Source organism: Cornus florida, unplaced genomic scaffold, assembly GCF_030987335.1.
Source record: "Cornus florida cultivar Cherokee Brave unplaced genomic scaffold, ASM3098733v1 CherokeeBrave_3.0.0_Hap2_Chr04, whole genome shotgun sequence".
Classification (NCBI taxonomy): domain Eukaryota; kingdom Viridiplantae; phylum Streptophyta; class Magnoliopsida; order Cornales; family Cornaceae; genus Cornus; species Cornus florida.
This window is the reverse complement of record NW_026775574.1, coordinates 72,314,072-72,331,258: the sequence shown is the minus strand read 5'-3', so window position 1 is coordinate 72,331,258 and position 17,187 is coordinate 72,314,072. Positions and strand designations below refer to the sequence as shown.

At 36.6% G+C, this 17,187-nt stretch overlaps 1 protein-coding gene across 1 annotated transcript; it reads right to left on the bottom strand.

Annotated features, from left to right (window-relative positions):
* Window positions 1-309: 309 nt before the first annotated feature.
* Window positions 310-4,181, bottom strand: LOC132305108 (uncharacterized). The gene is made up of 2 exons (XM_059802788.1): window positions 3,723-4,181; window positions 310-720 (listed from the first exon to the last, which is right to left on the bottom strand). Exons 1-2 carry the CDS (start codon window positions 4,179-4,181, stop codon window positions 310-312), a joined length of 870 nt encoding a protein of 289 aa, XP_059658771.1.
* Between the last annotated feature and the right edge of the window lie 13,006 nt (window positions 4,182-17,187).

The window sequence follows — 17,187 nt, the reverse complement described above, 5'->3', positions numbered from 1 at the left end:
TTTGTACCATTTGGGTAGCCCACAAATAGACAAACATCTAATCTCGATCCCATCTTCTCAAGCTTTCCCTTCCACACAAGTGCAAGACACTCCCACTTACATTAATTTTGCAAACTAGGCTTACACCTAGTATACAATTCCTTGGGAGTGTATGAAACTGCTTTAGATATAACCTCAAAAGAATACCGGTAAACTTAAATAACTGATCATCAATCTTACCATGTCAAGTAAGGTTTTATTCCTTCTTTTAGCGACACCGTTTTGTTGCGGTGTGCCTGGTGCAGATGTTTGGGAAATAATCCCATTTTCTCATAAATGATCCTCAAATCCACTAGAAAGGTATTTCCCTCCTCGATCTGATCGAAGAGTTTTTAGGCTTTTACCCGTCTGTCTTTCACTTTCTACCTGAAAGTCTTTGAATTTATCAAAAGCCTCAGACTTGCGATGCATAAGGTAAACATAGCCATACCTAGAGTAGTCATCTATGAAAGTGATGAAATACTTATATCCTCCTCTAGCCCTGATGTTCATAGGACCACATACAACTGTATGCACCAACTCTAGTACCTCTTTAGCTCTATGCCCCTTGGCCGTAAAAGGCCTTTTTGTCATTTTACCCTCCAAGTAGGATTTGCAAACTGGAAATGGTTCAACCACTAAAAAACCCAAAGGCCCATCCTTAACCAATTTTTGGATCCTGTTTAGATTAACATGACCTAACTGCAAATGCCAAAGATATGTAGAATTATTTGAAGGAATCTTCCTTTTTTGTGATAAGACACTCGATGTATCAATCATTTCAGTATCATACAAGGAGTGAGGTATATGAGTAATTAGATATAGACCGTCCACCAATGTAATAAAGTAGATAAACTTTAAATTTTTCTTTATCAAAACTTTTGAATCAATAGTATTGAAAAACCAGATTTTGAAATAGCCGAATTAGAAATCAAGTTATTCTGCTTTCTAGTACATAAAGGCAATCTTCCAATAATAAACTCCTACCATTTATTTTTAAAATAACCACTCCCACTGATACTGTTGCTGTGATACCCCTCGGATCCGAGTCATGGGTTGATCAGGCCGAGGCCCAAACCCGAGGGATATAGAACAATTAATATTTTATAATGAACACAGAATACAAATCGAATTAAGAAATGAAGTTTAAGTTGAAAGAAACTAAAATAAAATCCTCAAAATATAATTATTGAAATCCATATCCAAACTCCAAAACTCCATCAGTTTACAACTCGGGAATCCATCTCTAGTGGACCCCTAATAAACATCCAGACTGAAGTAAAACAACTAAAATAAACATCCAGAAATAAACTATGGAGAGAATCCTACATCGTCGGAAGAGTGAATAGAAACCTCTGCTCAGCACAAACACGTCTAGGTCTGGAACTGTCGTGTACCTGAAAAATAGAAGTAGGTCATGCCCACGCGCAAGTTCTATACTACTACAATCCTAATAGAGGCCCGATACGCATGTACATCCTAAACAATTCCACAATAGCTAATAGTCCATAAATATATATATATAGTCACACTAAAGGACTTTCACTGGACTACAGGCCGGTCTCAACTTGAATAGAGGTAACATGCTAAAACGCACACAAGGTGGACATGTGTACCTAAACCTAAACAGGGTACACCTCTAACCATCGTATCCAGCTATGAATCCCAATGCATATACGCTCCCTAACCGTCAATCCTGAGACTCAAGCTCATATCGAGGTACCATAACAATATATTTAAAATCCATCATGTATCCTAGTAGTGCCGCTCAACTAGTCGTTGTCATGACATTAAAATCAATAGGACTTAACTTTTAGTTAATCCAATTCTTAATCCAGAGTAGGTAGGTCTTGGTATTTTGAAACCAAACCGTCCCTAGTATACCACCGTCCCATACCGGTGTATACTATCCAATCATCCAGCAGTTGATAATATCAACCATTAAAGTAGACCTCAACTGAATCCATATCTCCATCATAGATACTAAAAGCATAGTTTAAGCATCAATAAACAGAATCAGCTATATACATAAACATGTTCAGTTGTATATCCAACACTGATACTAACAGTCTTAATGTAAGCATCAAGAAATATAGTCACCATATATATACAAACCTACTCAGTTTAGGTTGTTTCATTAAATATGATATAATGATAGAAGTATTTCAAATTATCATTCAACACTTAACAGTTGATATTACAGACATTTAGAGTAAACATCAACAAAGTCCATTCCCCCAACAGTGGATACTAACACTATTATTGCAAGCATCAAGATAGAATCACAGTATGTATATATACATACTTAGTTTAGGTTGTTTTACAAAATTCCATTAGTGTTAAATTTAAAACTTAATTCCATTAAACACTAACACATCCCACCTATATATAATTCAAATACATGATCATGGTACACAGTTAAACATGTTATAATTATATTACCAGTCTCAAAAGATTACTAGTGCAGAGAATTAAACTTTACTAGTTTTCCAAAACCAAACACAGTGTAATTATCTGATTAATTCTTCTACTGTCCAAGCAATTCCAGGTAATTAGATTAATTAACCCTACATCTGGAGCCTTAATTCAACCATATGCTTCAATTAGACCTTCTACATCCAGTCCTAAACACATCTGAAAACTCTAGAAAACATCACTGCATTCAAAAACTAGTAGAAAACGGAAAAAAAAAAAGAAAAAAAAAAAGAAAAGAAAAGAAAACTGGAGCAAGAGCCTGCTCTTTTGCCCTTAGAGCCAGCTCCCACACCCTTGGGAGCCGCCTCCCATCAAAGGGAGCCGGCTCTCTCCAAGGGAGAACCGGCTTTCCTCTTTTCTGCCTTGTCTCTTCGCCTTCTGTCTCCGTTTTACACCTCTACTACCTCACACCATGACTTCAAGAGGCTGCAACCCAATCCCAGTACACTCCCAATCCATGCTTAAGTCTAGTTAACATTACATACATAGCTTTAAACAGGGATTTATGCAAGAAAACATTATGTTTTTAACAGTTTTACAAAGCATAAAAACATATGACAAGTTTCAGTTTAAGCACGAACAGAGAATGTTTTTAATTGATTCCATTAATCCTAAAACTATTTAAGAATGCAAAGAACACGAAGCCTAAGGGAGAGAGTATGGATAGAACTTGCCTTACACCGACGTCCGTCTATAATCTCCAGCGAATCTCTGTTTCTTCACTTGGTTGATTACTCAGACGTCTCCAAAACTTCTCACCACCTTACTGTGTCGTAATGATATTCTAAAACCTTAGGCAGACCTCTTAGATGAGTATTTATAGGCCACCCCAATCCTAGGCTCTCTCAAACCCTAATTTAACTTACTCGGCCCATAAACAATCTAGTTGAAAATCATGACAGCTACTTATGTGTATACTACTGTAACATAAAGCTACTGTAACATGAAGCTAGAAAACAATTACCTTTAATTACATTAAATAAAAAATTAACGCAATGACATAAAATAAAACACAATTACATAAAATAAAAATAACTAAATAAGTAAACAATTAAAGCACAGTAAAAATAATTACACAAGTAAAGCAAAACAAAAAGCCAGTTAATAGACAATTAAATTAACCAATTAAATAAACTAAAAACCAATTAAACAATTAAATAAATTCCAATTAAACAATTAAATAAATTCCAGAACTATCCTTTTTAAAATTAGGGGTATTCAGTTGCTACCCTTGCTTGTGAAGCAAGTTGAAGATAAATCTTCCCATCACTTAGCTTTCTGGTTTCCTGGAACCCTTGCAATGAATTGCAAACATGCTTAGTGGCTCCAGAATCTACACACAAGGTATCTGTAGATCCTGCCACATAACATGTCCCAGCAACAAGTGAATGAAAAATATCTTCAGAGTGCTTCTTAGCAAGATAAACCAAACAATTCATTTTCTTGTGTCCCCCCTTGCCACAATGGAAACAATTCCCTTTGGACTTATCATGCTTATTGCCCTTAACCTTGACAATCCCAGCACTAGAATCAATTTCTTTGTACTTCTGGATGTCATTAGGGCTAAGCTCAAGAGGGCACTCTTGAGTGAGCACAGTGTGAAGATTTCTCTTTCTATTAACATAGTTCGACCTGGGTAATTTGTTATCCTTAAGTAAGGAAGCAAGCAGATTGAAAATATTCGACATCCGAAATATAAACATTTATGCATAAATAAAAGGGCATACATTCAGAAACAAAAATTAAACTTTAGTTTTCATATGGTCTCTCAATGGGTCTCTCTAAACCACTGATGTAATGAAAATATCGGTAATCATAATCCATGTAGGTATTCACTCGTTTCTCTCAGGGGGCAATAAGAACATGCCACTACCAAGAGATTATGTCACTACCTTGATTAAACGGAAACAATTTCCACCAAATCCCACTGTCTAGGCATCTCATGCCAAATGAAATATGGCCACCGATTTATCCTTAGCCTCTAAGTGAAAATACCCCCTAAGGTGGAGCGTACTCCCACTTAGTCAAGTGTATACCATTGTCTAGAAGTAGTGCAATTGAATGAGGTCCATCTCCTAATGGTGATCGTCCCCATCCGCCTATCGCTAGTTCTATCCTCCGAAATCTATATCTAGTAACCAGTGCAACAAATATCCTCCGGAGGAACACCCAAGACTGGTGGCGAGGTACTTGTTCCACCTTACAATAGATCGATAATGGAAGGCTGTGGAATTTAAGATTAAATCCCGTTCCCACTTAACTTTTGAAATTAGAGAGTTTTAAATTCCATACGTCCTATGCATAATATTATCATATTACAATATTAATTTTAATCTAAATAATATTATAATCTATTTTAAAATTTCTTTTAGGCTCAATGAGCCTAATCCATTTGGGTCAACTTAGCTCAATTTATTGAGCTTAATTATTAGATAATCCTACACTTTCCATAAAATTTAATTAAAAATAAAATATTTAATTTTCAGAAAATCAAATTTTTGAAATTTTTTTGGAAAGTTCTAATTTTCCCAATACAACCCAAATAAATAATTCCAATTTTATTTAGTTTAAAATTAACTAAAACATTATTAGAGCAATTCATGATTTAAGCATATAACCATCACATGAATATAAGCATGTAAATAAAAATCATGTTGCACCATAAATAGTTCTAATCCTCTCCCATGGCCGGTTAAAAATCATTTCATGATCACCTTGTGCTTTCAAATTCCTCCATTGGAAGCCTTTGACTCTTATCTTGTTTGAATCCTTTCTTGAACTCTTCAAAAACTTCAACCATAAATTTAAGAAATATAGTACAAGGCTTTGTCTTATACCCAATTTAGGGTTTACAAAAATTCTAAACGAGATAAAATAAAATAAGCTTATTCGGCTAGGGAAAAACCAATCAGTCCTTTAAAACGCCGCCTCTATTAATTAATTACATCACATATAATTAAATAATAAATTAAAACTTAACCGGACCATGAGAGAGATTAAATAATTAATCTGCACCTGCAATCAAACTTTAATATGCATACAAATACATGCATATATACTTATATAAAATGAACATTGCATGGGAATGATGTAACACATATAATATTTGTTCAAACAAATATAACATAAAACAAAGTATATTCATTTATTAATACCCATTAATTTTCATATCAATCAAACTCTAGATAACAGATTTATCTACATCCATCATTATATAATATTATATTGATTCAAGTTTACTAATGTAAACTATTCAATTCCCATAACCCAAAAATGATTTCTCCATTACTATTGTAAGACCATCACATGGGCAAACAACTAATGGCTGCCAGCCGTAACACAATCAAATAATTAACATCTATATATATATATATATATATATATATATACCAAGAACACCCCGTGAGTGTTCTTCTTTGGTTACCAGCAATCGTTGAGTCCCATCAAAAAATTGTTTCAATCCATAATTTGAATGGATTAAAATAATTAATAAATTTAAAACCTAATTTCTCATGAGCATGAGAACTTATACTCCATGTGAATTAAATAACAGATTGAAGAATCAATTGGCTTTTAAGCCATTAGATTACTGCCCACGAACAGCCCATCATTTTATTAAATATAAAATTATCTATATGGACTGCATATATAACACTGTTTTATAGCGTCCCTTTTGGGTAATTCAATACAAGATACTAATATTAGTTTATGCAAATGAATAAATTTAATATAATATCCATATCAAAATAAACAAATTTATGGATGCAGAAAATGATTATAAGGTAATCATTACTATCTCTTTCCATAAATTTATTTATTTATTTATAATTTCTATCACATGGGTGATAGTAATCACCCACTCCCATGGGCGTTTTCCACTGTATCACCAGAGATTGTCAATAATATATATATATATATATTAACTGTTACTCGATCACCATCTCATGGTTAGCAGATCGGACAAAAATAAATAAAAAAAATATATATATTCTTGAAACAAAGAAAAACATTTCATGAATATAACATCTATAAATGCATAGATAATAATCAAGTATTCAAATCATCACTATGATTTGATGAAAAGTACGTGGGTTGCTCTGATATCAATTGAAGGCGCAACGAAAACATTTAAAAAATTTCAAGAGCGTAACCATGTGATTTTTTATCAAATCAAGAAGTACTGTAAAGGGATCTTATATCTTTGGACGATTGAATAATCGTCATATTCGAAAACAGTATTCACTTTCTTTTTTGGCCTTGAAAACTAATGAGTCTTCATCTCTATGACTCCAATGGTAGGTTTGTGGAACCCTAACCTTTTCTCTCACTCTCTGTATATTGGATAGTGTACGATACAATATTTTGTATCGATATCTCACATAGTGTACGATACAATATATCTCACAGAATATATGATCTGAGAGAATCGGTTAAAAAAGTTTGGGCCTAGAGATGAGGATCCAAGAGGGCTTCCTTATCCTAGCTCCAATTGGATCCTATCCAATTAATTACAATAAGCACCACAAATAGTATTGTAATTGCACTCTAGGATTTAGAAATTATGACAAGGCCCTGTGTACTAAATAATTACATATAAGCCCCTCCACTACCGAATATCCAAAAGTAGCCCCAGAAAAATATATACTATCCCACCTAAAGCTTACTTATATTTTATATTCCTTGAGTAACCAACTTAATCTTTATGATCACTAAATTAAATGCTTTTAGAAAAGATTTTTCAAAATAAATATTTTTCTCAATAAATAATAGAAAAATAATTTAGTAAACATTTTACTAAAATGTCCTGGCCAGGTTCTAGTGATCAAATCTATTAAATTGCACCAAGGGGATATTCTAACTCTTATAGAGTATGGATTCCATATTGAGCATTTGTGTTCCCAGAGCTCCAACATTACCCACCCAAGATACTATGGTATTGACCTTAAAAGATCTCACATATTAGTAAGTCAAAGTGACCAATATTGAAACTTGAGTCCACCAAACCTCTTAGTATTTAGAGCTTAATGTATCTAGTAGATAAGAATCACACAAAAACAATAACAGTAATTTGTATGATATGATCTTATGGTGATTCAGTTCAGTGTACTCCAAGCACACTAACACACTACCTTAGAGTGAACTACCCCAATGGTCGAGACAACCCATCCTATCTTATGGAGGTCAAGTGTGTTACAGTCTTACAGATAAAAGTGCCCAACTTTTATCACTGACTGCGAACAATGCCAAGTTACAAGAAACCAGTGAGCCCAAATCTCCTGCGTATAAATTTCATTTACACACTTAAGTTACCTATAATGCAACGTGAGGACAATAATGCATCTCATACAAATATATGTAAAGCCCAATGCATGAATATCATATTTATTAATAAAATATCGAATAAATAATAAATAATTGGCTTGTAGGGCATATTTTCCCAACATGAGTAACAATATTGAGTCGAGACTGTAAAAGTTAGTAGGGCCCTTGGATTTAAGCACAAATTAGTAATAGTTTAATGGTTGTTTAGTGTCCGAAGACAAGGTATTATTGGTTCAAGATGACATTATCTTGGAGATTATCAAGAAGATATTGTTAATTATATAGAACATGTCAATAGATGACAAATTAGTGTGTACTTAGACTAAATGGAAGCATTTACTAGGAAGAATCACACAAGGAGCTGACTGCGCTCAATTATTTGAGCCATCCTATAGTTTTTCTTTGACAATTTTTTTTTAAATTACTATTTATTTTATTATATTATTAGTATTAGTTAGATAAACAATACACGCACTCACATAATTGAAAATGGATATCTCCAATCATTTTGTTTTTCCTCAATGTATCTCCAATCATCCATCATCCATTCTAAAATATTGTATCACTAGCTATCTTGTTTGGGTTAAGGCAATTATAAATCCATAACATGTGTAGGGGATTAAGCCGGCAAAATCACGTGGCACATCTTACGTCATCAGATTTGACTCGAGTTAGGTATTGCTAAGAGCATTGGGTGCTTTGGCAAATAAAAAAATGAGAAGTCCACGTGCCTCGACTAGAACGTACATTACTAATCACATTAATGAATCTCAGTTATTGCCGCTTTCAAAAAGATGAGCATTTAATGTAATGGCACTTATCCTCGAGTCAAAAGGACCAGAATATCCCTACTACATTCGGTAGGATCATGATGGCTGCTTGTAGGTGCAAAATTTCTCTCTATAAAAGAATTTAAAAGAAATAATACAACTCACTCAAGATAAAATAATAAGTAGCAAGAATTACCCGAGAAAAGCGTATATTGCTTTATATCTTTTATTGGACGACTAAGCTTCTATTTATACACAAAAAGGTGGTGGAATTATGGTAGGACTCGCCTTATTTGTTGATCGGTCAATAAACGTCTACCAATTATAATCAACCTTTGCAATAGCACAAATCATTGTAAAATCAGGCTATCGTAACGGTAAGTCGAACCAGAAGGACTGTAAGTTTATGGCAACCAAGGTTTTAAAATCACTTTTTTTGATGAAAGAGGTATAAGGTTTGGTTTTGTTTGTCACTTAGAAACTAGAAATGAAATTTGCATAAAACCGTAAATGAAAGGAGTTTAAGAGGAGAGGAACTTATGTAGAGAAGGCTAGGGAAGTGAATCCACCACCAATCTTATAAACATGTTAGCTTGTGATTAACTTGGGGAACAACTTATATATATATGACCATGATATGTAGCAACATAAGATTGCTACATTATCTTTAAGAAATTCATAAAATCAAGAAGCAAGCATAATCTATCAAAGTTTTACATGCTTGAACTACCTAAACTAAGGTGTAGCTCTTGACATGCTCACCAAGCTAGAGACTATCAAACCCCTCAATAAATATGGTAATAGCAGACGAAGTCAAAAACCAAGAATAATCTATCAAAGGGAGGCCCTAAGCTATGGACTATCAAACTTTGCATACAACATGCCATGAAACCCATCTCATAATCTCATTTCCATTCTCATTATGGAGATGCAAGTTATATAATCATGAAAAAATATAATCTAAGACAAGATAATAAACTCAACATAATCATTTATAGAAATTAAGATCCATTACAACTTGTGTAGACCTCTAGATTATGAAACAACCACATACATACTTCATTCCCCAATTTAAACAAAACTAAAGCATGCTTACAAGGAAGGGCTTCATCACCTTCCTAGAAAGGGAGTTAGTTACCCATGGAAGCAAAGGAGGAAGAGGTTGTGATGACCAGCCCTTCCATTTTCGCACCTAGTAGCCAAGAACACCCCAAGCTCTCAAGAACACAATATTTCTCTCTCTAGAAATCCTTACAATGTGAGATCTTTTATTACCATAATCGAAGCCTTTTCTATATGCAAAATATCCTACCAAACTCCTATAATTCGTGGCTCAAAGTTCCTAGAAGAGTGCAGAACCATCCATTCAGTCAAGGGGACAGAATTGGGTAAAATAATGGAGTTGGCAACCTGCTGCTTGCAGCTTGGCGGGCGCCCGTAGCGCAGGGCGGGCGCCTGCAAGGTGTTAAGGGGGCTTTCACGCGCTGGCAAAAGGGCATCCTTAGCTCTCATGATGGCAAATGGCAGGGGCCCGCAGTGCATGGCGGGGCCCGCCAAATTTGAAACCTACTGGTGTTAAGCTCCCGTAAGATTTAGCTTGTAATGGCGGGGGCTGGCGGTCACCCGCCATTGCATTCTCAAGGTTTCTTCTCTTTTCCTGAATTAGCCTTGGCTTGGCTTGACGACGCTATCATCCTTCTCAGTACTTTTTACAGAGAGTGCCATGAGTTTAATGGATCACTGGCTTGGCAAAATTGAAGGTCCCTGGCCGACATATTTTGAGCTTCAAAAATTCATCAAAGCCTCACTTTTATCTCTTTTTGGGGAACCAACTTGAAAGTAAATAAAAACATACAAATGAAGATAACCTATACAATAGGATCAACTAATGGACTTAACTAATGCAAATAAGGGCGCTTGAATATGCAATATTCGATGCTTATCACACCCCCAAACTTACATTTTGTTAGTCCCATAGCAAAACCAAAATGAAGAACTTAACAAAATGACAACAATTGAAATGTTATCCACTAAACATCAACTATGGTGCAAGAAAACGCACAAAGCTCATTTGCAACTTAGAACAGAGAGAACATTGGAGATGTAATCATTATGCAGACTACCTTGTGTATATGAAACCTTGATATAAGAAAATGGCTAAACATATTTTAATTCTCATGCATCAACATCATAATCTATATAAATACTTCAATTGCCATATCTATATGGAAATCAACTCTAACTTCAATAAAAGTGAACCGGATTCTCAATATGCAACTTTTACCTTCTTTTTCCAATTTAAAAAACATAAGTTTTCAAATCATTGAATTTTCCTTTTAAATGAGGTCTCTAAGGCATGATTTTATTCAAAATACAACTTTTGTTTTGTTTTGTTTTTTTATTTTTATATATATATATATATATATATATATATATATATATATTATGGTCGTGCAATGTCGAAGTCCCTTAAGCTTTCTAGTTAACCCATGTAGCAAGTGTTAGGCCAGAAACTCCCAAACCGGATGGCTTTAGGGTGCTAAGTGTAAGAACACTCTAAAGGCTTAATAACTCGAATTAGTAAGGTTACGAACTTAAACTAACTATATTTGTTTATTTTTATTTTCATGAATGACCGTGCAATACCTAAGTCCCTTAAGCTTTCTAACTAACCCATGTAGCAAGTGTTAGGCCAGCAACGCCCAAACCAGATGGCTTTAAAGTGTTAAGTGTAAGGACACTTCAAGGATTTAATAACTCGAGTTAGCAAGGCCACGAACTTAAACTAGTCGTTTTCATTATTCATTTTTTTTTTTTTTTTTGAAACTTCATGCCAAAGATATCCATTCATTAGGGTCATCAATTCAAATCAATTGAGTCATCGTCAAGGTAAATCAGGTTGCATGCCTCACAATTAAGTTTTCGATATGCATCTGTGAAGTATGAAACATAGAAGAGAATGAAATCCGACGAAAATCTAATTGAAACATTTATACAAACCAATTGAATCCACATAATCATTTCAGATTTTTCCTTATTTCAAATGCTATCATTTGTCTTTATACACAAAGTATTAAACACATGCTTCAATCTCTAACAAGTTCCAAGATTACCCGTTCATTGCTTTCCAAAAAAAAAATTATTATTTTATCAATTTACATGAACAATTTAGCACATGTAAGCAAAAATGCATACCAAAATAAAAAATGCATACCAAGAATGAGAATGAAAAATAGAGAGGGTAAAAAGAACAATAATACCAAGTGAGAAATTTAGTGGCGTTGTAAAAACATGCCACCATGCGAATTCTAAAAACAACGCCCCCAAACTTGAATCTAAAAAACCTGTCAAAAACACATACATATACAACAAGCATTATCCAGAACACAGACGGAGATAAAATAAACAACTGCAATTTTATTTAACCAAAATCCGATTATCCATGCAAAATAGCAAAAAGAATTGCAGTTATAAGTTCAAACTAGGAACTGAAAAGCATGCCAAACGTGGCCCAAAATAAAGCAAAAGAGTACTATTGGAAAGCAAAAATAAAAACTGAAAGCAGAAAATCACTCCATCATCGGAGTAGAGGATAAACCACCAACTTCGCCTGGCGCGTCGTCAATCAAGACTGTAACAAGGCCTGTAATACCTATTGTCCCTCCCTAGTCTCTTTACGAAAATCCGTAAGGGTGCCCTCCATGGTCTCGACTCGCAATTGCAGTATGTCAAGACGGGTGCTGAGGGAGTCATAATCAACACGAGACATGGCAGGTGGAGGTGGCGCAACTGGTGCGGGAGCAGCCGGCGCAGGAGCAATAAGGACAGTTAGACCACCCCAATCTAGCACACCACTTATGCGGGCTTGACGAGATGTCTTAAGCTGGATGGTGCTTGACTTCCATCCACCTAGTTTATAAAGAAATACCGTAGTGCTCCGCTCTTCATTCCGGGGTACCTTGAACTTTTTGTTCTTGAGCAGCTTAATAACCAGATATGGGAAAGGAAGTGCCCAATTTAGGGCATTATTTGACTGTGTGACAAAAAGGATCATTGTAAACCTTGAGAAGCTAGTCCCAGACGAGCTTCAGGACACAAAACCAATAGCCCTTTTCAACCGCATAAAGGGTGTTAAAAAAAACTCCCTTACGCTCAGAATGCTTAGGGATTGGAAGGACATTTTTGGCGAAGACGGAGTCCAAGAACCAAAGCCGGCACGGTAGATATGACTTGTTCGTGCTTGTTTTGCGATTGTCAGTATAATTGTTATGGCATATCTCTTGGATGATGTCGGCCAAAGTCAAATCATCTGGGAAAGCACTGTAGACAGACCGGTCCTCCTCATCCAAAGGAGATGCCAATGGACACTCCAAGGCGGCAGCAAGATCATGAATGGTGAACGCAAAAGGCGTGCCATCAATGTTTGTCTTAATTACTTCCAGCTCTGCGCATGAGTAAAACATGTTGAAGTAGAATTGGCGGACCACACATGGATAGAAAGAGCCAGTGCATGGTTTGAATAGCGCTTTAAGGCTGTGGTCCTTCAATTCTTTGACTGCCCAAGCTATTTCTGGATTTTCCTTAAACTCGTCCTTAATGACGAATTTAGGTTCGGTTTCAATGGGCCACTCCGCCCAATTTGGAGTAGGAGCGTCCTCGGATGGTCCTTCAGAGGAGTGAGCACGCTTGGAGGAAGTTTTGGGAGCCATTTGGAAGAAGGAGTTGGCTTTGGCAATTCGTCGAACACCTGGTGTGCAAGACAAAAAGGAAGAGGGCCAAGGGATGATTAGAGTTATAAAAACCCAAAAATTTTATCCTGCAAATGACAAATACAAGCCCCAAAACATTCACAAACCTTCACTACATGTAATCCCATCCTCAATTAATCCAACATTTGAAAGAGAAGAGGAGGAGAAACTTACCCAAAGTGAAGAAACCAAAGGCCCCTTCTTGGTGCGAAATGGAGGGAAGAAGATGAGAGATGAGGGTTTGAGATAATGATGGAGATGGAAAAAGGTGAGGTGGAAGTTAGGAAATAGGGTTAGGAGGTAGAAGAAGAAGAAGGAGAGGTTGGGTCAGCTAGAATGAGCGAGAGGGAGATATAAGATTCAAAATGGGCCTTGGAATGTGGCGTTTAAATGAGGGCCTGAAGCTTGGTGCGCGCCCACACCGTAGGGCGAGTGCCCGCAGGATGTCAAGGCTTGGCTTGGGCCAAGCCTGGCATACAATTGAGGGTGCTTTTGGCACTTGGCGAGCGCCCGCAGCAACTGGCGGAGGTCCGCCAAATTTGACAGATTCTAGTTTTTCATTTTGGCCGAACGGAGGTCATGCCGGGGTCCAAAAAATTTTCAATTAGAAACCCTAGATACCTTGTATAACCCTCGGAACGGGAATCGGAGCTCATTTGGAAAAACGTTATTTTTGAGGTCCGAATTTCCCTGGATTTTTTTTAGATTTTTCTAGAAAATTGCCGAAATGACCTTGAAAATTTTCGAAAATGGTACTGAGATCTTAAAATGACTAAGTAAGCCTAAAGTGACTTTTGGAATGCAATTCGAGACAGTTCCGAAAAAGTTCACATTTTGGCTACAGTTAGCGAATTTTCGGTAAATTTTGGCCATGACAACTTTGGAAGAGGGAAGCTTTGGAATTAAAAGAATTGCTTCTCTCGAGTACTAAATTTAATGTCGATAGCTAGATGAACCATGATTTCGCATCAGTCCTCGTAAATTGGGTCCGTACTCTACTTTTTGAATCGGGACTATGCCATCAACATAAGGTTTAAGCCTTTGGCCATTAACCTTAAAGAGAGATCTATCGGTAGGATCATGAAGTTCAATTACACCATGAGGAAAAACGAATGAGATAACATATGGAACATCCCACCGTGACCGGAGTTTACTAGGAAAGAGTTACAACCGAGAATTGAAAAGCCAAACTTTCTGTCCGGGGGCAAAAGACTTGCTGATAATGTACTTGTCATGGAATGCTTTAGTCTTTGATTTATAGATTTTGGCGCTTTCATACGCATCATTTCAAATTTCCTCAAGCTCATTGAGCTGTAATTTACGAATAGAATCGGTTTGCTTAGGATCAAAGTTGAACCGTTTTATGGCCCAAAAAATATGGTGCTCTAACTCAACCGGGAGATGATAAGCTTTGCCAAAGACAAGACGATATGGTGACATGCCAATGGGCCTCTTATATGCTGTCCGGTAGGCCCAAAGCGTATTGTTTAGTCGCAATGACCAATCTTTGCGGTCCGGTCGAATCGTTTTTTTCCAGAATATGCTTGATCTCATGATTAGATACTCCCATTTGACCACTTATTTGAGGGTGGTAAGGTGTGACAACCTTATGAGTGACAGAGTACTTAAGAAGGACGGATTTGAGATAGCGATTATAGAAATGAGAACCTCCGTCACTGATGATGGCCCTAGGCGTACCAAATCGACTGAAGATGTTCGATTGAACGAACTTGACCATAACTTTATGATCATTGGTTTTGGTAGCCTTCGCCTCAACCCATTTAGACACGTAATCTACCGCTAAAAGAATATACTCATAGCCATAAGAGGATGGAAATGGTCCCATGAAGTCAATTCCCCATACATAAAAAATTTCTATGATTAAGATGGGGACATCATGTCTTTTCTTAACATGGATCCGAGCTTTTGGCAATGTTCACAAGACTTGCAGAAATTGTAAACATCCCGAAACAAAAAGGGCCAATAAAATCAGCTTTGAAGGACTTTGTCAACAGTTTTCTTAGCGCTGAAGTGTCCTCCACATGCAAGAGTGTGGCAAAAATTTAGGACACTTGAGAATTCAGTTTCAGGAATGCATCGCCAGATGATTTGGTCTGGGAAATATTTGAATAATTCTGGATCTTCCCAAAAGGAATTTTTAACTTGGGAGAAGAACCGGTCTTTCTTTTGTTTGGACCATTTGGACGGAATTTTTTCTACCACAAGGTAGTTGACAATATCTGCAAACCATGGAAGATTTATATGAGAAATCTGAAACAGTTGTTCATCCCGGAAGGAATCACGAACCGTAGCAAATTCAGAAGATTTCTCAATGAGTAAAGAGAGAGATGGTCGGCGACAACATTGTTTATTCCTTTTTTATCCCGAATTTCAATATCAAACTCTTGGAGTAAGAGTATCCATCGAATTAGACAGGGTTTGGTCTCTTTTTTGGCGAGCAAATGCCTTAGAGCGGCATGGTCTGAAAAGACAATGACCTTGGATCCAAGAAGGTAAGAACGAAATTTATCCAAGGCATACACCACAGCTAGCAACTCTTTTTCAGTGGTGGTGTAATTCAATTGAGCATCAGAAAGAGTTTTGCTAGCATAATAAATAGCATGTGGTAGCTTGTTCACACGCTGGCCCAAAACTGCATCCAATGTGTAATCGGATGCATCACACATGATCTCAAATGGAAGAGACCAGTTAGGTGGTTTTATGATTGGGGCTGAAGAGAGAAGAGTACGAAGCTTCTTGAAAGCTTCCAAACAGGCTTCATCAAAATTGAAGGAAATATCCTTGGCAAGAAGATTACACAAGGGCCGAGATATTTTACTAAAATCTTTGATGAAGTGGCGATAGAAACCGGCATGACCAAGGAAGGAACGGATTTGTCGGACAAAATTTGGAGGAGAGAAGTTAGAGATTAATTCGACTTTAGCCTTGTCAACCTCAATTCCCCTTTTAGAATTAACATGCCCCAAGACAATGCCTTTTTGGACCATAAAATGACTCTTTTCCCAACTTAGAATCAGATTCTCCTTGCATCTTTGAAGCACAAGGGATAAATTATAGAGACATGAGTCAAAGGAAGATCCAAAGACGGAGAAATCGTCCATGAATACTTCCAAAAACTTTTCGACCATATCGAAAAATATGGACATCATGTACATTTGGAAAGTTGCCGGTGTATTGCATAGCCCAAAGGGCATGCATCTATAAGCAAAGGTTCCAAAAGGACATGTGAATGTGGTCTTCTCTTGATCTTGAGGATCAATTGCCACTTGGTTATAGCTGGAATAACCATCAAGGAAACAGTAGTAGCTTTGGCCGGCTAACATCTCTAGGATTTGATCAATGAATAGGAGTGAAAAATGATCCTGCTTAGTGGTAGAGTTGAGTTTTCGGTAGTCAATGCACACATGCCACCCGGTGGTCGTGCGTCGTGGCACAAGCTCTCCCGCTGAATTTTCAATAACGGTGAGGCCAAATTTTTTAGGGACAACTTGAGTGGGGCTTACCCACTTGCTATCAGAGATGGGGTAGATGATTCCTGCATCTAGTAGCTTGATCACTTCTTTCATGACCACTTCCTTTATGTTTGGATTCAACCGGCATTGTACCTCTTTAGAAGGTTTAGCGTCGTCCTCTGTATGAATGCGATGTATACAAATAGAAGGGTAGATTCATTTCAAATCAGCCAATGCCCAGCCAATAGCTTCTTTGTGTTCTTGTAGCACCGCTAAAAAGCTATCTTTTTGGTCCTTTAAAAGGTCCGATGCAATGATGACAGGAAAAGTTTTATTAGCATAAAGAAACACATACTTAAGGTGGGCCGGAAGCTGTTTTAA

Bases quoted from the DNA above. Each gene is read 5' to 3' on its own strand.
- LOC132305108 (XM_059802788.1), bottom strand. From the start codon at position 4,181: ATGTCGAATATTTTCAATCTGCTTGCTTCCTTACTTAAGGATAACAAA. The intron at 721-3,722 runs GTAGCAACTGAA...TGGCATTTGCAG, and splicing joins AACTTGCTTCACAAGCAAGG to TTAGGTCATGTTAATCTAAA.